Source organism: Lepisosteus platostomus, chromosome 18, assembly GCF_059453375.1.
Source record: "Lepisosteus platostomus isolate fLepPlt1 chromosome 18, fLepPlt1.hap1, whole genome shotgun sequence".
NCBI lineage: Eukaryota > Metazoa > Chordata > Actinopteri > Semionotiformes > Lepisosteidae > Lepisosteus > Lepisosteus platostomus.
Window position 1 is genome coordinate 12,230,024 of NC_142628.1, and position 17,438 is coordinate 12,247,461.

The window sequence follows — 17,438 nt, forward strand, 5'->3', positions numbered from 1 at the left end:
ATGAACCTTTTCCTGTTCCTTTGGCACTTATCCCCCCTCTCCCCATCTTTGATTAAGGTTGCTTGTAATTAGTTAAATATAGCATTTACCAGAAAATATAGACACTGTCCGTATACAGCTCTACAAAAATGTATAATCCCTGCATGTCAGCAAAAAGGTAGTTTGCCATTCATGTTGGAGCTCCGATTGTTCATTGTACTTACAGCATGCGCTACAATAATGTTAGAGGTTTCACTCCGGAGGCAAAACAAGTTTATACATTTGTAAAACAAATGCAAGAGAGTCCTAGGCATTGCATTCAAGGTCCTTGAATGACATAATAAACAAGAATATGGGTCATTGGGTTTTGCTTTTCAGACAAGTGTAATTCAACTGCAGCACATGTTCTAATAGGCAATAAATCTCTTGGAGCATTGCATCTAGTAATCCACAAATTAAATAACTTCAGAAAGTACTTGAAATTTACAGAATTGTCTTTAACAAATACATTCAATGAACAAGGACAATGCATACGAAAGCAAGTTATAATTCTTTGAATTGTGCACCAACCTTTTCAAGAAATAAGTTTCATTATTTTTTCTTTAGAACCCATCACTGAAAAGTTTTGTCTAGAATACAGTTTCTTATTATGACATGTTAAAAACAAATTCCAGTGTGCTTCTCTCTAATCAGTGCACTGTAGATTACATTTGGATTGCAACTAAAATGCCTATCAATTTGTGCTAATTGGTAAACAAAGATACCATTACTCATTTTGAACACATCCATTCCTTTCATCACAAAATGATAAATCTCTCACACTGACACGGATTGATTCTGCGTGACGATACCTGATACAGATTTTTTAAAGTACTTAAACCTTTCATCATTATTTGTTTGATCATTCAATGTGCACAATACAGTTTACCACTGCCTGATTGTATTACATTTACAACAAAAAATCTAATCGCAGAAATGTGACAAGGCTATCAGAAGAAAGGTAACAGCACAAAATAACATTATAGAATGCAACAAAATGAACTGAAACAACTTTCTTTAAAATGTATGTAACAGATATTTAACATTATTTTTGTTAGTTTTGTCTTGTAAACTATGCATGTTTTGGCCCTACTCTGCATGAAAACTACAAGTAAAAATGGATTCATTGGTAAGGTAAGTGATTAATATGTGAAGTAATCAGTTAAGCTGGTTATTTGCATGAGATAAGAACTGTTCCACAGCATGTAGACACTTTTCTCGCCTTTGCCTCCATAACAGGACAAAGACTAATCTCACAAGGGCAGTATTGTACCTGAGATATAGCTTTATTGTGAAGGAAGGAAATCAAAACTCTTCTTAACCAAGAGTGAACTGCAGCTTCACTCAGGAAACTCTGCTCAAGGCATCATGAAAATGGGTGTCATCTTCAGTTTCGATTTTAGATACCTGTGGGAAAAAATGCCACACTGCATTTATTTCAAAAAAGTTAGCATGATTAGTTCATGATACACAGAAACTGATTTCACACCATTAGGGACTCAAGTGCTTTTAGGTGATTGTTTTTAAAAGGCACTATATAAAATAAGGATTGTTATTTATTATTATAAATTAATGATTATGTTTGAGGTATTTTGCCTTACCAGAGCACTACTTGCCCAGTGTGACTCAGTTCTTCAGCAGGAGGTGTTGTGAAGTACTTACCTGGTCATCTATACACCGGAATTGCCAAGGCCAGTCTGCGTTGTACAAGAAGGGTCTCAGATCAAAACGATTATCATCGGGACTGTAGTTTTCAGCATGGTAGGCCGGAGTCACAGTGGTCATTTTGTGCCTGTTTACTGAATGCATCCTAAAGAAGTGTTTCACCTTTGCAGCCACCTAAAATTAGGAAAATGTACTTGAGGCACTTAAGATTCAGTGCAATGAACAATTTAACAGAAGATTACCACTTGCATTTCATGTTTCCAGAATGTCATTCGGATGTTTGCACACAATAAACAGGTAACTAGGAAGGCTAACCGGAGCAGAGAAGTGTGCATATTACGAGGACAAGGAATGGTAACTCCTTCTGGATAGCAGTTAATATTTGAGTCTATGAAAAGAGGTACAATTGCCAATATTTCAATGCAGATGCAATGTCAGGTCATTACAGTACCCAAGTCAGAGACCTTTACTTAACACAACAATTACTATTGATCAGAGACCAACCGATTCATCGAGTACATTCATTCTCAAACCAACCCACACACAAGATTAACAAATACTTATGACCTAATCTGAAAATAAATAAAAATCAGTAACTTCAAAATATTTAAATTCTTATTTAAATCTGTTGGAATGTAAATAGCACAAACCATCCAAAAAACGAACATCTTTTTATTCCCTGTTCCAAATAAATTAATCTGATCTATTTACTTATTAATTAATTAAATGCCCATATACCAAAAAAGTAAAGATTTCATGCTGGGTTTCACAAAAAATGGCATTTTCAGTTTTTGCTTAAGCATTCAGAATAGTTTACAAATGTTTCTTAAATTATAAAAATTGCAATGAAGTAAGATTCATTATCTTGGCATTTCAATTGGTAGACAAGATTTGATAAGATTGTACTGAAAACCCACAGATCAAATTGTGTTCCTACATTCTTACAGTTACTACATTCTACCTTTAGTTTTCGGTTTCATAGACTGAAACTAAATTGTCAAGATCAGTGATTCAACAATTTGAAGAAATATTTTCATAGTACGGATCATGAAAATAATTGGACAGACGATACTTTTAACAAATTAGTTCTAATTTGAGTTTTAATGTATTCTACATCTAATATTTTATACTGAAGTATGTTCATGTGTTGCTACATTTTCACGAAATAGTGATCAAATCAGAACAATCATGACATCTTTCTTTCATGACAATCTTTCTTGTTTGATTCTTCATAAGGTAATCTTTTTGCAGTCCTCCATGTTTTGAAACGTGCCAAACAAATTAAAAGATTTAGTAAAAGCTGAGTTTAATACTCATTCAAAAAGACTTTTCTCTGATCAAAAGGGGGGTGGTGGTTAACTAAAATAACCCTCTTAACGTATCTTCTAATAATACACTTCTTTAAAAATAAGATTAGTGATAAATATATTAAACAGAAATGCAAACTGTGTCTTTGTTCTGAGACTTCTAAAGGAAAAACCAGTCCCAACCAGACGGAAACTGTTTTAGTTGTGAAAACACATTAGAATGGAAATGACAGACCTGTGCAGGTGAGCAGATCTCTCTCCATGTGTGAATAAGTTTACAGAACATGCTGTATGGTCCACACTTTGCAATCTTTCTCAGACTTCCAAATACTGACAGCTCAGAATAGGTCATCCCCATGTCAGACTTTGGGAGGAAAAAAATAATTTCTCACAACCAGTAAATGTTTCCCAATCAATCTTAAAAGTATTGATCTCCTTCTGATATTGTAATTATCTTAATGTTAAGTCCTATCTGTTAAGAAAGTATTTGAATATCTGTATCTTCCTATATATATTTACATACAAATACATATAGATTTAATGACACATTTCAGGAACTGTATGAAAAATGTGTTTCTTAAAATGAATTTTCCAAAACCGAATCCAACAATAAATGTTATTTTTTAACATAAAAATGTTCAGCATGATAGAATACATGCTGGACAAAAGGGAAGCATGGCAAAGCAGCATCTAAGATTGAAAATTATTTGTTAAAAATACATGAGTGATTTATTTCAATGATTAGTGTTTCGATTGTTAATTAATGCTAATTAACCTAGCCAGCAGAACCTGTTTTTGGGGTTACCTCATCAGTTTGCAAAATCTGACCATCTGACAAAGGCTCCAGTTCTGCTGTGGAAGGAGCTGATATGATACTATAAAAAACAAACAAGTACAGAGAGGAATGAAGGGGCTGAGAAACAATCAGGCTTTCATATTACTTTCATAGTACTTAAGAAAAACTCACTAGTGCCTGCTCGATACTCACTGTAACCAAGACGTTTTCCTATAAGTTTTCATACCTTATATCTTTAAATAACACTTTAAATTTCCCTTCACAAATGTAAAATAATAGTGAGCAGACTTCACAACATTTTGACTATTGTCAACATGATAGATGCCTGCTCTTACAACTGAACAAACCAAAAAAAGTTAAGGCAAAACGAACAAGAAACAACCAAAGCTATTTTTTTGCTGAAACACCTTTGTTTTTCCCTTTTAATCAATAAAAACTAATAGAATTTTTTGTCTGTTCTGTTATGAGAGTGAACATTCACAATATTGATAATCTTGAAAACAGTATGCTTGTTTCCTGTTACTGAAATACTGTATGCTCCTGCTACTGTAAATAAACAGTGAAAAGGGATTGAGTGAATGGACTGGAAAAGCAAGCTGTTTGTTGTTGTTTCACAATATTTTACAGTATTAATCAGTATAAAATCTATTTTTTAAATTCAACATCTGGTGGATATAATTAAAAAAAAAACCTGGAGTAAAATTATTCACAAATGTAAAGAAATACCTGTTTCTACTTTATTACAGCTTTAAAAAAGCCGTTACAAGACTCACCTGCGCAGTGCAGTGAGCTGGAATTTCTCAGTACAGTACTGAATAAAGCTTTTCAGATCTGCCTTGCTGATGCCACCAATAGGGTTAATGTCGGCACTAGAGCAGTCATACTTGGTCAAATATCCTGTCAGGCTATAAACAGCAAGATAACAGAAAGGAGAGGGTAGGTTACAGTCCAGAATACAGCGATTCAATGTTTCTTAAGCATGCAATTTTTTATTAGGTAAACAGGTACATAGATCTCATGCAGGAACATGTTAGTTCCATCTTAGTTTTTATACAATGCTTTACTCCATTACTAATATTTTACCTAATCCTGACATTTTCTAGTATACTTTATTTCCAATTTATCCCAGCCCTCAAATATCTTTCATTATCATACTTCAAACAAGTTCAGCATCTTCACGGGTCTAACTGCAAGCAAAAACTGTTTTGTATTTTATGAGGCTAGGTGGGAACTGAGATAACCTTAATTCTCGTTTGGCTGTGTTTATTTTCTGTTGTTCTTACAGAAGGACGTCTGACTTGATTACAGAAACCTGAAACTGTGATAGCACGGTCAGATGTTATTTGCCTGTCTTGAGAAAGCATGTACTGTACTTCGACCCTCCCTTTCACCCATTCCACATTGGTGTGAGCTGTTCTGGACATTTCTTGTTTTGTATTTGCTGCTCTGTCTGTAAGATCACATAAAATGTTCACGCTGTCCTCTCACACTCACCACTCATCCACATTGGCTGACCCCAACACCAAGAGCCCACCTGGCTTGCCCTGTGACCACAGACTTAGCTGAGCAAAAAGGTATGCCAAGACCATCCTTACCCGGGCCTGAAAATAATTATAATGAACCACAAGAACATAAGAAAGGTTACTAACGAGTATGTTCTGCCCATACAGTATATTGCATTTGACAATTAGCAGCTAATGAATCCAAGGATCTCTCATCCAGCCATTTTTCTTCAAAGAAGTCAGGGTGTCAGCTTCAACAACACTCCTACAACCCTGTGCAATTCTAGATTTTAAACACATTTCCACATCATTTTCACTTGGATCCTCTGGTTTACATTTCCCTGGTCATTCTTAAGCAGTTCCCTGGGTGGACCTTGTCAATATCTTTTTGAGGATTTTAAACACTTGTATCAGCCAAGGAGAAAATACACTTTCAGCAGTGTTTATGCAAGGTATTCATTTGTAGAATTTTATAAAACTTTTATCTTCATTTTAAAATTTCTTCCCAATGTAACTGTGTGGGCCCTCATTTCAGATAGTTTCTATAGAGGTAGCTGGTAGCTTATATAAAAAAAAAGGAGTGACAACTTAGTAGTATCTTGATATAATCAGATACAATTGTTTTTCACATTACAGTAGGAAACCTGACATGACCTGTTCTCTTATTCTTCTTTGTTTACATCTTCTTTACACTGCACTGGCATCATAACATGCAGTCAATGAGTTCATAGTTTCTCTAGAGATAATTCTTTAACAAAGCAATTCTAAGATTTTACTGAGCAGTGCAGATGGAAAATAATTACAATGTATTCATTTGTAATTGATTTGGAAAAAGATATCCCTGTACAGAAAGTTTATTTTGCAGTAAATAAGCACCAAACTGCATGATTTTACCTGCACATTCTGAAGAGCCAGGTTTTCCCTTGTACTTCCTCCATTTGCACGGAACTGTGGCCACTTTCCTGTTACCATGGAAAAGATTCCCATCAAGGCCTTCACTGCTGTGTCAATGTTAAGGTTTATGTGGTAGCTGAAAAAAATAAATGATCAAAGATTTAGCCATCACACTATCCATCTTCCTCTTGCTGAAGACCTAAAGTGGAGAAAGAACTTTTAGAAGTAGGAAGTGTTTTGCCCTTCACAAATACAGACACAGACAACATGGTCACGTTAAAGTAGGGAGCTGTGTCAGCATCCGTAGGCTGCAAAGGAACCAGTAAAGGTTTATTCCATGATGAAAACAGAAATGAAGATACACAACGTTTCAGGTGTGGAGCCTTCTTCGGGTGTGAAAAAGGCTCACTCGAAAAAGGTTGTACCCCAAGAAGGCTCCACAGCCGAAACGATTCTGTTTCTTTTCTATTTTCAGCGTGGAACAAACCTTTGCATGGTCACGTTCACATAGGCCAAGCTCTGTGTATAAAAAGTGTAAAAAATAACATTCTTTCAGCCTAGATCAGGAGCTGCTGGACATCATCTGCAAAAATGGAAAGGATTCATTTCTTCCCCGAAGTTTTAACGATAACACTATCATAGAAGAGAAACATAATTCCAGGCTTAGATCAGCAATCCTACCTGCCTATTTGTGCAGCCAGCTCCTTGGCCCTGTTGTAGGTGTCCTGAGAGGAGTTCTCACTTGCCATGTAGCAGGTAGTGAAAATCCGGCCGCACAGTTCCTTGGGGTCCTGGGGTGTATATGAGAGGTCATTCACTATCCTCTGGACATCCTCAAGCACCTGGGAATCTGGACCAAAGGGAGGCATGGGAAATTAGCATCTAAGAATGGAAATTATTTGCTTCACCTTAACATTGTGGTACTCCTTGAAGAAGAAGAAAAAAAGATAATGGCCCTTATTGTCATGGTGTGCAAGCTGCCTGCCCCAGTAGAATTTAAGAATTAAATCTGCAAATCTGTTTGCACTTTGCCCATAGGGAAACCCAGAACCATGATCTCTTATGTAACACAATAAAAAACAGACATAAACCTTGGATAGAAAAGACAAAATTAACTTGGTCACTGCATGAGCAGGGTTGCTTCTGGTCAGTTTCAAATGGTTTCATTATTACATCTATATTGTTTAGTAATAAAAACACAGAGTAATAAAGTAACAACACCTGACCTGCAGCATGTATCGTGTTGTTTTCTTACAAGACATTTAAAATGGTCCTGTTATTCATTAAGTGATTCCTCTCCAGTTGTTTCTAAAACCAGACTGACTTTCTAAAAGATTTTTATTTGGGGGTTTGAGCTATTTATGCAGGGCTGACAGAAAGGAAGTTAACTACTATGACAAGCTGTTTGATAAGTTTTAATCTTTTTGTTCCTAAAATATTACAGACTGAAGCATGACCACTTTATTAAGATTAAAGTAAATTTAATCTCTAAATGTATTGACAATAAGGTCTACGTTAATCCCGTTCTCCTGATGAAGTGTTTAGATTCCTTCTCCCTCTGCAGGACAGGCTGTGGGGTTTTAGGTTATAATGCCATTTTGTACGGCTATGTTTTATGGCTATTGCTGTTAGATATATCTTAAAAAAACACAGGCATAAGCATTTTAAGTGCATAACATGCTATTGTACTCTAATCTGTAGGATTTCCCCTTACAGCTCACGCAGACTTAAATGTTTAATCTCAAGCTAACAAGCAGCCCGAAAGAACTGTGCTATTTCTAGAGGTTTCAGGAGCTGAGGAGAATTTAAAATGAAGATTCTTGTTGCAGTACAATACTGAACATGAGACAGCACAGTCTTTCTGTCCGCAGCCAGGACATGAAGCCCACAGGTCTGCATTTCCAATGACACATTTTTTTCCAGTTTTCAATATAAGGTACTCCTGGATACTAACTTCCATTTTTGACAGCCAGGCAGACTTGGTGGCACATGGAATACACGATACAAGCAGTGGCTGAGCTGTCAATTCCTCCACTGAGAGGTAAGAGGAACCCAGCCTGGAAAAGAAACATTCAGAGGGGGTTTATTAGTATAGACCAGCATACAACCGCTCATTATAAAATGCATGAAGTGGGGTTGAACTTTAAAGCTTAAAGGACACCAGGCTCTCTTTGGTTCTCCAAACCAAAGCGATCTCCTGGGTACTGGATCTGAAAGAATTTCATCTTTGGCCCATATCAAACCCCCAGTGGCCTTCCACCAAAGGAAAACAATACTTGACCTACAGTTCATTATCTAAAATTAACTGCTTTTGTATGGCGCTTTTTATCCCATATGATCCCAAATGTTTTATGCATGTGGAGACACAGTTCATCCACCACTAGTGTGCAGCATCCACATGTCTGAAGCCTGACATTAGGCGGAGTGGTGGCTCTGTGGCTCAGGATCTGCGCCTGTGGCTGGAAGGTTGCCGGTTCATATCCCACAGCTGGCAGACGAATCATACTCCGTTGGGCCCCTGAGCAAGGCCCTTAACACCAACTGCTGCAGGGGTGCCATATACAGTAAGTGGTTGACCCTGCGCTCTGACCCAAGCTTCTCTCTGTCTGTGTGTCTCATGGAGAGCAAGTTGGGGTATGCAAAAAAGACAAATTCCTAATGCAAGAAATTGCATATGGCTAATAAAGTAATTTTATCTTATACATCTGAGCTCTACTATACAAGATTACACAGAGAGTAGGAATTCACCAACTGAATTAAGGGGGAACTTTATGGAGGCCAGACTCTACAAACCCAGAGTGGAATTTAGCTAGGAAAACAGACAGGTCTAAACTCTAGATTATGAAATAATCTTTTCTGAAGGACTCGATGTGGCCCTGTAAATAATACCCACACTGGCTATGAGGGTTTCTAGCACAAGAAATCTACAAGGGCATCAGTCTTACCTGGCCGCTTCGTCTCAGATAGTCCCATAACCAGCAAGCTGGTCCCAGACTTGGTAGCCATCGTAATGACAGATAAAAACAAACAAAACAGATTGTTTATTCACATTTCAAAACCTTCAATTAATATAAGGAAGGTGTGAAACAATTGCTATGACAGCATAAACCTGCAAAGACACCTTTACTGTATCTTTAGAGGAGCAGCTGATAGCTTCTGCAGCTTCTTGAAAAAAAGTCATATATATAGTCATGTGTGTTATGAGTGTTGGTCTGTCATTTTAAGTTCCCCTTTTCCACTGTTACATGCACATCCGGCACAAACAGCTGCAGAAAAAGCTTCCTTAAATTAATTACTTCACAGGGTGTCAAATCAGTGAGGCTCAACCATGAATAATTCTGTGAACAAGTGAGATATGCAACACAGATACACAATTTTGTCCTATCTGTACTGATTCAGTACTGACGAGTAAGTGTTGCTTTTTTATGGCACTACTTACCTGATCTCTTCTTCTGGAGTATGGAACTGCCACTGAATTGACTCATATGATGGGAGATACATATCACTGCTGTCAGACAACGCAAAATCCACCTTTACTCTATAATATGGTTTGGAATCATTATCCTAAAAAAAGAAAAATACCTGTAGTCTACATGCATGTCATATACAGTAGTTTAACTTTTGAGTATCAGATTCTAATACAAACCTTTTATATCAACTATCTGTATAGCTTAATAGAACCACATTCCATGCATTTAAAGAATTTGTTTAATGCGTTATGATGTTTTGAGAGACAATGCATGAAGCATAAAATGCTGTGCATATGAAGTGACATTCAGACATCACTATGTCCCAAGTAAAAACATTCAGAAAAAACAGAAAGCCTCTTTATGAACACAGCCTTATGCCCCACTGCATGATACATTCCTAAAATCCCCAGAGATTGCCTATGACTTTATAATAACATTCAAAGTCCTTCATGACCATTCTTTCAAGAGCAATAAGAAGCACATAAGTATTCTAACATGTAAAATAAACAATGCTTATCAAACATTATAATCTGTCATGTTAACTAATCCTAATACTAACCCTAAAATATATAATAACATGCACCTTGACAAATGTTATGAATACGTCTGTTATGTCGTTTGGAACAACAGTCATAAATAATTACAATTATGTGAAGATGTTACACAGGCTACAATAAAGCCACCATCAAATAAAGTATCATCCCAAAACAGGAAGATAATACCAAGAAGGACTGGCAAGCTTCCCCTCGATAGTTTCTGACGTCTTCCAGGTCCAGAGTGGCACTTACAACTTCCTACAGGGTAGAAAATAAAAGGACTGATTAGTTTTCATCATTTTATTTTTTTATTTAAAAGTCTTTATTAGTCAATTTTTCATTTATTGACAAAACAGGTCTATGTTAAGGTAAGTAAGTACTTGTATGGTTTAGAACTCCAAATTAGATTATTTAACCTATTAACCTTTACATGTGCTTCAGTTCTGGAAACGAATTGACAGTGACTTAAAGATATTAGGATGCCTCACAGAACTTTTTTTTAGTTTTAATGTTTCTTTTAATGCCATAATTTGCCAAGTATACTGTTACACGTGATTTATAATGACCCCAGAAGTGTCTATTCTGAAGTACAGAATCATGCAATTTTGCAACTGAAAAATTGCAGCGGAAAATAAACAACAACACTCCTGCTGTGCCGTGTCAGTGACTGAACATTGGGAGTGAGGTTGTGGAATAGCATCCCCTTCCTTCAGTTCTTCCTGGTCATCCAACACCTCCAGATAACATAGTTGAATTTGGACTGCGTCCATTTTCTTAAAGATTCTGCCAGTTAAGGGTCACGGTGCTGTCGAAGCCTATCCCAGCAAGCAATGGGCACATGGCGAGATACACCCTGGACAGGACTCTAGTCCATCACAGGGCAGACACACAGACACAAACACGCACACATTTTCCATCACGGTATGTTTCTGGACTGTGGGAGGAAACTGGAGCACCCGGAAGAAACCTATACAAACACAGGGAGAGCATATTTCACATATTTCACCTCAGGTCTGGAAGTGAATCGAGGGACCCAGCACTGTGAGGAGGCAATACTAACAAGTGTGCCAGCATTTTGGAGTTTTATTCACTAAATCATTTGATTGTCTGATATCTCTAATCATCTTTGCTGAAGAAAACTGTGGGTCTACATAGCCTGGTCCTGTCTTTTAAGCAACTAAAATTTGTTGTTAACAATCTCTCTTATCTCAAACCCATCATAAAGAGCCATCCAGAATCAAGCAAGATGTTCCTGTGTTTTGTACGTCAGTTTGTCAAGACATTACATTTCATTACACTGCCTTCAGTGTTAACATCTACTGATTCATAACTGACATGGAAAAAAAATCACTAAATACATTTCACTGCTTAAACAACAAGAACCTGTAATTTCTGTAAGTGTAATTATATTAATAACATATTTCAATCTTAAGTACTTACTACATCCTCCAAGGAGAACTGGGTTCCTTGGACTATAATGTTTCCATTAATAGCGATCATTGCACAACCATCATAGTACAGGCGGTCCCCATCGCAGCCTTTCTGATTGGCCAGAATATAGATCCCACCAGCCTACAGACAAGCAAAGGACAGTCAGACTTCCAACATGCAAGATCTTCTGCTCAAAGCTAATATTCCAACCTGAAATTAAACTACCACTATACAAAATGGGATACGAGCAGTTTTTGATTTACATGACTGATGTGTTCCTGAAAGATGCAATGTAACACAAAAACATGGTCATTGAAAACTAATTTTTTGTGTTCCAGCCTCACCCCCAGAGTGCTACAAGCTAAAAAAAATACACATTTATTAATGTAAGATGGTTATATAGTTGTACTAGAAGTCATTTTTTTAATTGCATAGTAATGTTTCAGATTCATATAAAATGTGAAGGGAAGCCTGTAGTTAGTGGTGGGTGGTGATTGCTGTGGACAATGCATGAATCATGCACCCACAGACAATTTAGTTAAAACACACATGATTTTTGCTGTTATTTTCGGGTACTTTTATTCTCAAAGAGTCTTTTAAATGGCACCTTAAGAAACTCATAACATTACAAATCTAATTTTTACTTATATTAGTTTTATTTTTTTTAAGTATAATTTGTTACATAATTGTATTTATGGCTGTCGAATTAAGGTTGGCAATTGTTTTAGATTGTTTACAAATGTATAGCACTGAATATTGTTTTGATTTTCCTCACACAGTAGCTTATTTAGTTTTAGGGTTTTATTGATGTTGAAGTTTTCTCTGATATAAACAGAAGGTACAGCCAAAGACAAAGAGACTTCATGGATTTAGCAAGAACGAGATGATAGGAAATGAACACAAAGACTGAAAAAATCACCAAGCTGTCTGTGTCATCCCTGTAAGCATGTTATAAACACAGCTCATTTGGTCTCAAACACTGTCAATTTGTTTGTTGCTGGTTATTTCGAAGTGTGTTAGAGTGAAAACTAAGTTAAGAAGTTTTACACATTCCTGAGGCACAATAAACCAACACCACACAAATTAAGAAGATTTACATCTCTCCGACTGTCTGAAAACAGCTGAAGTCTTGTCCAGTCCTGGTCCAGAACTACATAGATCTATACAGAATGAACCATATTTGGAATTTGAGTATTTTAAATTAAGTTCAAAGTATTTCGCTTTTTTTCTTGGTTTTTGTCACATTTTCCTTTGTCAAAGCACTCAAGAGTTTTCCACTGCATTAGAAAATGTCCAAAACTCCATGGTACTCTGAAACTCTCATTTTAAAAGGTAAAACTCAATGTGCACTCTGAGCTGCTATAGCAGTATTCATCACTTACCTTTGCTGTAGCAGATTTCACAAGATTAACTCGATGGTAAGCTTTCCTGAGCTCATGATGACTTCCTGAGGAATTGGTAAAGATCTCCACCCCATCCTGACCCATGTCGATGTGGGGACTATAAAACCATATACAATGGTTCCATAATCACATTGATATTAACAATCTGAATGAAAAGCTCAAAGATTTCTTTCCAACTTCAAGAATGTAGCTAAGACTAGATTCTTATACACCAAGACAATAACAATGGCCTCAGGCTTTCTGTATATTAAAATACATCCATCTATCTTCTATCCACTTTATCCAATATAGGGTCATGAAGGAGCTCAAGTCTGTCCTGGCAAGAAATAGGTACAAGGCAGGGTACACCCTGGACAGGATGCCAGTCCATCACATACACAGATGCAAAAACACACACTCACAACAGGGCCAATTCTTATTGAAATATCTGTATATTGTAATTTCGTTTAAACCCTTGAATAAAAAAAGGGATAAAAGACCTAAAAATAAGAAAAAAGGTTTCTCCCACAAACACTATTTACCTTCTGGAGCTCCAAAGCTCAGCACAGATTTCACTGCCTAGACAAGTCTCTTTTGTGACCAAGATTCCATCACCAAATGGCACTGTTTCCTAGCAAAAAATATATTCAAGATATAGTGAGGACTGTAAGTAGAACTATTTCACATATCTTTGCAATATCTATCTACAGATATTGCAGAGATACGTTTATTCGTGCTATGTACTAGTATTCCTGGTTTATATTTGTTGTTGTAGGTTTCACAAGATCCTACAATCCAGCAGTTCTAAGATTAGCAGGTACACTAAGTATTTTTAAAGGCTTTTATCAAGTTCTTGTGGCTGTTAGACTTTGTAAGCAAGGGCTGTTTGAAACCATGTATTCATCTGGCCTTCGCATTCCAGCGAAATGCAACATCTTAAAATATAATTTTTAGTTGGTAGAACCCCCAGTGAAATTGGCTTTTTGAGCCACTATAGATTTTATAAGCCATAATTTATTGCTTATAAATGAGCACAAGGTCCTAAGATATTCCATACCTTGTAGAGAATTTTCACTGCATTCACATACATTTAATATACTTTGATAGATGTAAATGGAAGTTACAGTAACCTTTAAAAATTTTTCTCCCCTATTGGAGCAATTGTACAGTAGTTTGCAGCTTTTAACTGAGTGTCTTATTCTCACCTGTGTGTATGGATTTAATTCCTGATCTCTCATTTGTTACTTTGCACTGAAGCTGTCACTCCGCATTAAGAGAAGAATCTGAGACACAGTCTGTGGATAATGATCCTCTTACCTGTCCTGTCACTTCCTGTATCATTTCAGGAAGAACAAATTCCTCCACATGCCTGAAGAAAGCCAAAAAATAATAAAACCTACATGCCCAATTCCCTACCATGTGCCCATTGTCCATATAAGTCGCTTTAACAGTCTGCTTGCTGTGGTCAAAGGCCTAAATGTTTAAAACATACTTCTGTAGCCTTACATGCAGTACTTTGTGCCACAAAATATCTGAAACATCAACAAAACAGGATAGAAGTTAAAGTAGTTCTGTCATGTACAAAGAGGCAAATCAGATAATCTTTCAACTGCAATAATTTATTAATCTCCTGATAAAATGTTTTTCTTTCAGGTTGCTGTTATATAGACTGAACTTTTTCTTTAACTACAGAGTACCTCCAACCTGCGCAAACATTAGGGTAATATAAAACTTGAGCAGAATACATGCAACAGTCTCTCTCTCCCTCACCTTGTTTTTTTCCAGGGTGAAAACCAGCGGAATTCCCTGTAATTTCCACCATTTGCAAGTAACATTTTGGGACGAATCAGTAATATTTTTCTGGAATGAAAAATGAAAGGGTTCATTTTGAATAAAAAGCTACAGATTATGCTGTTCCTAGACATTTCAAGGTGCGGATATTACATATTTGAAAATATGGTAAAAATGGTAATTATACTCAAATTTATAAAGGCTCACAATACCTTCTATATATTAATTTTATCTTGATTGCAATGAAAGTGATATTGCTCATATTAAAGACCATCAATTTTACAACAGCATCTCCAATTTAATTTCCAATAAATCTACACCATACCAGAAACATACTCACTTACTTGTTGAGAAATATTACCCTGCAGTTGTATCGGATGCTGCGATGCATGATAGGCCTTAGATTGAAAGGGGAAACACGTAAGTACACTGTATACCCTTGGCAGAGTTAAATACACTTTGTTAAGGTTCTTCTGTTTGATGTTGTGAAAGTCAATCTCACTTACATGCCCACATCACAGATGATGCCCTGCGTTATTGGCGACTCCAGCAGCTTTGTCAACACTTGAAAACAGTGAAGAATTGTATCCGACTCGAAGAAATGGTCATAGCAGCCGTAACCACTGTCGGGGAGAAAGAACTCAGTGGAACTCAGTTACGTCTTTCTGTCTCACGGTGAAGAAATACGGTGCAGCTCCATTTGAGATTTTTTACAATGGCCCACAAATTAATTTGTGTGACAGCTATGGAGGACGTTCAGGAAATTGAAAGGTTTGGGGGTTGATGTGGCTTAAACCTGGACTACTCAAGACTAATATATACAATGGAGAGACGTGATGTAAACATACATTGCAAAGACAAACACTGACCCATCTTTGCCACTGTGTTAGTTACCCACAGACAGTTGCACTATTTAGCCAACACAACAAACCCCACAGTGTTCTTGTGTGTTGACAGGGAAAAAATCTGATTTGGCTCTGGCTTCTTATTTCAAATATATGATACAATAGTATTTTATTGTCTGAGTTCTTAGAAATTTGTTTTGCTTCCAAGCATCCCATATTTACACAAAGAGAGAGGCTTACAAAAACATGCAAACAGTACAAATAACCATTATATTAAAAACAAACAACACTACATAACCAACATTAACCCATACATACTGTAGTAACTTCAACAAAAATCCACGCAGGTTACCAGAACTTTTAAATTTACTTTCCCATATTCACTCTGACCCCCCTATAATTGCACAATACTCCTGCATTTCTGCACGTAACTACTAATTGCACTTGCCCAAGACTCTTTTATTGTGAAATCGCTTACTGAGTAGTTTGAATCTGTAATAAAGGTACCCCAAGATACATAATCAGACATTTTTAATTTTCAGGTAACAGTACATACACACCATATCTCCAGTTCGGGTCCCAGTCTGTATTTCGCTCCTTTAGACTGAGCTATTTCGATACCTGTATATGGGAAAGATGTATGAGGCGGGGCGGTAGGATTCACGAATGCCATAAACTACATATTTGCATGGGCCAAATCTAGTAAAGGAAGAATATTCAGGTTATACTACTTCTACTTTCTGTATTTAATAAAACAATTACGCTGTGTATGGGTGCATAATATTATTACTCTCGGAACAGTGACATTTTTCAATATGCTGCAGGAAGATCTAACATCCATGCATAAGAACAATAATAAACAATAAGTATCCCTTATTTTTTCTGCAATGTGAAATGTACAGTATGTGGGATATTCCTCACGGAGAACAAATTATGTTTTACTTACTTATCAAAATCCTTTCAAAGTTCCCGTCAAAGTCTAACGCCCATTGATTCAAACTGCATGTAGCTAACGTAACTTTTCGCCCCATTGAGAACTGGCTGTAAATGCGGGTTACTCGACAAATGAAAAGAGTCTCCTCTCTGATCCCGTTTGCAACTTCCAAATCTGCTTTTACTGCCGTGAAGCTTCTGTCTAAATCCGGGTGCCTCGACTTCACGTTCCGGTGAAGTTTTAAAGGAACAGGTCACCTTTGCACAATGCTAGAATGGAAATATATCGATGCAGCTGTGCTTAAGAAATCATTAGTTTTTAATGATATGTTGTTTGTACTTCAGCCTGCCCTAAGAGGACAAGCTTAAACAGGAAAGCGTTCCTGGGTGTGACGTTACATCCAAACAATTAAGCCAATTTTGGTAAAGTTCAGGAAAAATAGTTAGGGGTTTTAATGAAAGGTTATAGCCAAAAGCATGCTATCGATACTTTAAATGTTCACAAATGAACTGTAAGTCTGTAAGATGGCTCTGTACTTGAGCTCCAATCAAAATTGAAAAACCTTGGGGTTATATTCGATTCTGGCTTAACATTCGACCCACATGTACAGCATACTGTCAAAACATCTTTTTTTCACCTTAGAAATATCGCAAGACTACGCCCTATGCTATCATTAACTGTGGCTGAAAAGCTGATCAACATATTTGTATTCTCTCGAATTGACTACTGCAATGCTCTGCTCCCTGGGGTATCTAAATCTACTCTGAACAAGCTGCAGTATGTCCAAAATTCAGCAGCCAGAATCCTGACCAGATCTAGTGCAAGTGTTCACATTACTCCTATCCTGGATTCCTTGCACTGGCTTCC

At 36.8% G+C, this 17,438-nt stretch overlaps 1 protein-coding gene across 1 annotated transcript; it reads right to left on the minus strand.

Annotated features, from left to right (window-relative positions):
- Positions 1–344: 344 nt before the first annotated feature.
- Positions 345–16,848, minus strand: nadsyn1 (NAD synthetase 1). The gene is made up of 21 exons (XM_088610938.1): positions 16,584–16,848; positions 16,198–16,258; positions 15,299–15,415; positions 15,137–15,190; positions 14,772–14,861; positions 14,319–14,370; positions 13,544–13,632; positions 13,002–13,119; positions 11,629–11,760; positions 10,375–10,446; positions 9,622–9,746; positions 9,128–9,176; positions 8,137–8,239; positions 6,864–7,032; positions 6,183–6,318; positions 5,281–5,387; positions 4,560–4,691; positions 3,796–3,865; positions 3,226–3,354; positions 1,681–1,857; positions 345–1,425 (listed from the first exon to the last, which is right to left on the minus strand). The coding sequence occupies exons 1-21, from the start codon at positions 16,666–16,668 to the stop codon at positions 1,363–1,365; spliced, it is 2,130 nt and encodes a 709-aa protein (XP_088467064.1). The 5' UTR covers positions 16,669–16,848; the 3' UTR covers positions 345–1,362.
- Positions 16,849–17,438: the final 590 nt, after the last annotated feature.